Source organism: Lycium ferocissimum, chromosome 8, assembly GCF_029784015.1.
Source record: "Lycium ferocissimum isolate CSIRO_LF1 chromosome 8, AGI_CSIRO_Lferr_CH_V1, whole genome shotgun sequence".
Lineage (NCBI taxonomy): Eukaryota > Viridiplantae > Streptophyta > Magnoliopsida > Solanales > Solanaceae > Lycium > Lycium ferocissimum.
The window spans coordinates 38,015,680-38,021,736 of NC_081349.1; the positions used below are offsets into that span (position 1 = coordinate 38,015,680).

Here is a 6,057-nt window from a genome sequence, read left to right on the forward strand (position 1 = left end):
AACCATTATTGTAATATCCAATCAATCTAGTTAATTAAGAATAATCTATTCACCATAAGTTTTGAATGAAGACAATTTTCGGTTTTAAATTTCAGTTGGTCCAATTATTTCATCTATTCCAATATTGGCGGCTGGCCATGCCTGCAAGATTCATCGAACTAGATTAGCAACCCTTGTGATAAACACACAAATTTCCCCAATCAAAGGCACATACTATGTTAATTTTACATGTTATAGAATTTCTTGTGTTTGAGTTTATCCCACAAAAGGGCAAAAGAAACCGACCAATTCTTTGTCTTTTCCTTTCTTCTTTCTAGTATCATGGGACATAGTATTTAAAAATATTTTCGTATGGCAATTGTAATAGATCATGAAGAGATATAGGAGCTTTATAATAAGGATGTATTTTGGATTCAAATGTTGAGGCCTATTTCAAGTTTAAATCTAAGAGAACAAAACCGTGAGGTCTAGAATATTTGAGGTGACTTGGAAAAATCGTATCAAAGCTAACAATATTTTGATAGTTGAGCTTGAATTGTGAGTTCTCACAGTTGGTTCGAAATTAATATATAGGTTGAAATTAATAATTCACAATTTGTTGACGGCTATTAGTATTACAACATTAATAATCATCTTAAATTGAAGCATTATTAACACATGTTCCATTCATGACTTAATTTGAAGTCCGCCCCCCACCCCCTCCTCTTTCCCCTTTTCAGAAACCAATTGTAGTGCAATTTACACAATAAATTAAAGTAACAGAATAAATACCAAAATAGCTACGTATAGTATAAAGTTAAAATTTGAGTTGAAGACCTTTTTGTCACAAATAAACAAATTAGCGGTTAAGATCTTATTGACATAATTATGACTTTATATCTTAGTCAAGAAGCTTTCAATTTAATTTTGACCCTAAAAAAAAAGTTATAATTGGTGATCACCAGCGAATATCTACTATTGGAGGTTCTAGCATCTATACAAATATTGAAATTTTGAACAAGCAACATCATAGAATGGGGATTATCTCTTTTGATAGGTACAAGAGCAACTGATTTCCTTACTTAAATGATTTCTCTTCAAATAATTCAAGATTCACGAAGGGTAGGTAATTAGACCTAATATTCTGAAGGTAAGTATTAGTTATGAGGAAATTAAATAAATAGCGAATAATGAACTTTATTGTAGGGTTACTAAAGGAAAGAAAGAATTTGAATGGGATTCAAACTTGTGATGCTACGGTCGAAATTATGATCTTTTGTATATTGATTTTTTCCCAAGGTCAGAACGAGAGGTTTCTAGAGAGAATTGAAGCAATTTTTGTTTAGACTTTTTAAAAGTAAATATGCAAAAATCACACGTTTAAGATGAAAGTCAACTTGGTAAAGCGATTTGCACATATACTATTTCCAAGAAACTTAGATATATGAAAAATGTCAGAATATTTATTTAAATTTTGTGATATACGCGATTCAACATGCTGTGATTCTTTTTTTCTCCAATTTTGTATTCTAAATTCATTTGATAAAACCTGTGGTAGAAGTTTCCATATCTCCATTTCAACTGATCTTATGAATTAAGAAAAATAAAATAAAAAAGAACACGAACTTTGAGCATTACGCCACCACCAACATTGACTATTATGAGTATTTAAAAATGTGCGAATTAAAAATTCATAATATCTATTCATGTGATATTCTTTTCATTTTACTGTATCTCCAAATATTATCTCTTGCTGTTTATATTTAGGTCTTACTTTATTTTTAGACTGTTTTAAACTAAACATCTTTTTACACGTAATAAATTTTAATTCCAATACTTTCATTTTAACCTTACGGATTGAAATGGTATTTTGGGTATAACATGTAAATAAGGTCACAAAATTTAAAAGTGTTAATTCAAGTTGAAGTAGGAAATCTAAATTAGTTAAGATTTGGTATTCTAAGTTATTTGATATATATCTAAATATGATCTATAGCCAAAATAATATTGAAATAGGTTTTCCATTTTCTAGTCAAACTAGATTTTGCATTATTATATATAAGAATGCTACTACCTATCTTTTATGTAGAGAACATTCAAAGATACAATTAGACCTCTCTAAACAATCATCTCCTATAACAAAATTTCACTATAAAAATCAAATTTTCTTTTTAACCGAACTTTTTAACATTTCACCATAGCAACAAAAAAATTAGCGACAAACGACATCATTAGATGTTTGACTGTCTATTGAGGTTTGAGTAAATACAATTATTCTTCACACTGAGACGGAAAAAATAGGCACTTAATTATTGAAGCAGTTGATTATTGGTAAGAAAGTTAATTCGGTAATTGCCGTTAGTCCACATAAGAAACCCAATTTTTTTTTTTTTTTTTTTTTTTTTTTGGCGCAGACAATAATGACACAATAAGAACTTTAGTGCAGCTTCCTATATTTGACGGATACCTTTGAAAATTTCAAATCATCTTCCTTAATTATTCTCTCAGTCAAATCATCAAACACTTAGCCTTCAATCCACAAATTCTCTTCTTTTAAGCCCTTTTCCCACCATTTTTCTTCACCAAAAATCATAATCTCCATTTATAGAAGAAAAACAGAGATGGGTTTTTCAAAAAGAACCTTGTGCGTGTAAATTTCAAGTCACTTTACCCAATTTTTCTCTCAGGCAATTCATCAAACACTTTTTCTGTAATCCACAAATTCTCCTCTTTTAAACCCTTTTTCCACCATTTCTCAGCACCAAAAACTTAACAAAAATCAATTTCTCCATTTATAGAAGAAAAATAGAAATGGGGTTTTTGAAAGAAGATAAAAAAACCAGAGTTTTGAGATGGGTCAAAACTATTTTTTTCTTGATTTCTATGTTGATTTCACTTTTACTTTTTTCTGCCCCAATTCTTCTTGTTATTGCAGATACACTTCTTCCTTCACTATTATTATCTGCTTCTATTTCACCATCTTATCTATCTGTTCAAACTTTTACTTCTCATCTGAGTAATTATGATTTTCGGTATTCACTCATTGATATTCCTCTCATCTCCATCATTAGGTCCGTCATCATTTTATGTAAGTATATACCTTTTAATTCAACATTTGATATTTCGATCGTTTGTATTTGAGATAATGGTAAAAAAAAAAAAAAAAAAACCTGAATTATCACTTTTTCGCGAGTTTTCACACTCTAATTATCAATTGTTCCCTTTTCCTACTTGAACTATCACCATTTATGTATTAAAATATACCTCGAAGCTGATTAGGCCAGCTATCAATTGCTCCCTTTCCCTACCTGATTACTCAATTAGGTGTGTTTTAATACATATATGGTGATAGTTCCGGTAGGAATCACGAAAAAGTGATAGTTCAGGTGTATTTTTTTATCATTAACTCTTTGTATTTTTTGAGAAAATTCAAACATAGTTCATTTAGCGTGTCAAAAAAGTAATTTTGTAGTTTTACTTATAGTGTGTAAAATTGGTTCAGACATTTTTGTCGAACATGTTATGATCAATTGGTATGTTGAATACTGAAAAGATTGAATTTTTGTGATTTTGGATATAGGTGTTTATAGCTTATGTGATGGACCAAGGCTATCAAGAGGACCATATTTGGGAATTGCCACAATTTGTTCAGTGTCATCTTTGGTGTTTGTATCTTTGAAGGCTTCATATGTGTTTGCACACAGTTCGAGTTTGGATCGAGGAGGATACGTTCGAGCTATGGAGATGGCGTTATTCGTATGCTCGTTAGCGCTAGCCGTTGCACATGTAGTTGTGGCGTATCGAATTAGCTGCAGGGAAAGAAGAAAGCTTCTTGTTTACAAAATTGATATTGAAGCTGTAAGTCAATCTATCATATCCCTTTATTTTCTGCTTGTTCTTAGCAAATTTTCAAATTTTGGTACATGTCAAGAGTGAAGACTCACATGGCCAGTTCAGCAAGGTTTTTTTAAAAAGAATCACCAACTTGATTTATTTTACTAGAAATAGTACAACCAATTTGAAAAGTAGGGACTAAGGAAGATTATATTTAGAAGGAATATGGGTATGGAATTACAAGTTGGTTGGGTCCATGTGCTGAGAAAGAAAGACAACACTTGTTCCAACTTGACATGCTACAAAATCACACTTTAACTTCAAATTTACCAGTTTCAAAAAAAAAAAAAAAAAAAAATCACACTTTAACTGAAAGATAACAAGCAACTGTTTATAATAACTGGAATTATTAATCTAGGAAAAACAAAAGAATTACATGCTACAACGGGTTAAGTTACACAGGAACTCTGGAAGTGTTAACACTTTTTACATTGTCAGTGTATATAAATTAGATCCGACTTAAAGCATCTGCCTTGTATACTGTTTCATGCGAAATTTGAATAGTTATATTCCAAAATAGAATTGTGATAGGATTCTGATCTTTGTATTTCGAGAGGCTTGAGATAGTGGTGCAGTTTCATTAAGGAGATTCAAAATATAAAGAAGCTAAGGAAATTTAACATCTGTTGTATGTAAATAAAAATAATCTTGACCTTGTATATATATAATTTTCCGGCAAAAGGGATTTGGATAAACCCCTTTACGCCCTTGGCTCCGCCTGTGACTTGTTGGAACCTGTAAAGAGTCAGCAATATGTGGTTTTTGTCCACTTGCCAATTGCAACTTCCATGTGCCTTTTGATTTGTTCACATTTGGTTTGAAGAAATACTTTACTTAGATATTGATTTACTATCCTTAATTGATAAATTGAATTAAATAAACAGATTTATTAATCATGTTTAAGGGCTAATGAAAACACATGTAGCTAATGAAAACACATGTCTCTCATTTATTAGGCCTTCTTATTCTATTTTTCTGTGTTTTAATTATCATATTATTACATGAATGCAGGTCTCAGCATTCAAGACCGGATCATTTTATAGATATCTTAAAGTTACTCCCAGCAGAAAGAGTGAAGTTAAACTCAAATCTACAGAGTCCATATGCACATGAAATTGTTCTTCTGGTTTCTTTCGACCAAATCCAGTTTCCACAGGGCAGGTTTCAGGTAATTAATTGCCATATCATCTTCTTAATTTTGAAAATATTCTATTTGATCCACTGTGCACTACGTTTTTAAGCCTGATTAGGTTAACCGATTAAAAGTAGGCGATAAGCATCAAGTGCTGGAAAAGCACTTTTAGGGTCTGAAACTAATTTTGTAAAGAATTTGTTACGTAGTTGGATAGAAGTGTTGAAACTGATAATAAGCAATTAGTTGGTAAAAAGATGCAGATAAGCATTTTTTCTTTTGAAATGATCGAAATGTCGCTAGAAACTATTTAGAAAATATAAAGGTTTTTTTACATACAAGGACGAATGACAGTAATAAAATTGAGATATAATTAAAAGTAGTATGTTTTAAGAAGAGTATTTAGGATATTACAAAAGATATTAGGGATAATATCGTAAAAAGGTTTGGTCAAACTAAAATCATAAGTCAGGAGTGACCAACTTATGCTTTGGACTGATTTTTATGTTTACCAAACACTTAAATAAGCCAAAACTACTTATGGATTAGTTTGACCAACTTACAAAATTTACCGAACAATCTTTTTTTGTACCATAGGCCATGTGCTGCCACCAGATTCATACTCAGATTATTGCTTTATTTTTTTCATTTACTCTTTTATGAATTAGTTTTTTCTTTTAAACTTTCCAGTCATAGTACATAACTGACCGACTCTTTTACAACTGTTCTGCTTTTGCAGGTATATCCAAAGGAGATATCTGAAGCCTGATTGGTCAAGAGAAATAGTCTATATATATATATATATATATATATATATATATATATAAAAAAATACAATATATTACTCAAGATTATGTATATGTGCAAATGTGGTGTGTTCTGTATCAGCAGATAGTGATACAGGACAAGAGCATTATGATTCAGCACCCATTGCTCCGCTTACGCAACTTGTACAGATATTTTGTTCTATTTTAATGCCAATTGTGTTTCACAGATTAGCATCTAGCATTTTATTTTTTAATTTTTATTTATGTATCAGACGTCTTGAACTT

General features: G+C 30.6%; 1 protein-coding gene across 1 annotated transcript; it reads left to right on the forward strand.

The window, feature by feature from the left end:
- Positions 1-2,421: 2,421 nt before the first annotated feature.
- LOC132068350 (uncharacterized) lies at positions 2,422-5,815 on the forward strand. The gene is made up of 4 exons (XM_059461925.1): positions 2,422-3,067; positions 3,560-3,837; positions 4,885-5,041; positions 5,745-5,815. The coding sequence occupies exons 1-3, from the start codon at positions 2,791-2,793 to the stop codon at positions 4,984-4,986; spliced, it is 657 nt and encodes a 218-aa protein (XP_059317908.1). The 5' UTR covers positions 2,422-2,790; the 3' UTR covers positions 4,987-5,041; positions 5,745-5,815.
- The last annotated feature ends 242 nt before the right edge of the window (positions 5,816-6,057 follow it).

Excerpts from the sequence above, each read along its gene's own strand:
- LOC132068350 (XM_059461925.1), top strand. The coding sequence starts at position 2,791 with ATGGGGTTTTTGAAAGAAGATAAAAAAACCAGAGTTTTGAGATGGGTC. Across the intron at positions 3,068-3,559 it reads TAGGTCCGTCATCATTTTAT|GTGTTTATAGCTTATGTGAT; the intron begins GTAAGTATATAC and ends TTTTGGATATAG. Across the intron at positions 3,838-4,884 it reads ACAAAATTGATATTGAAGCT|GTCTCAGCATTCAAGACCGG; the intron begins GTAAGTCAATCT and ends ACATGAATGCAG.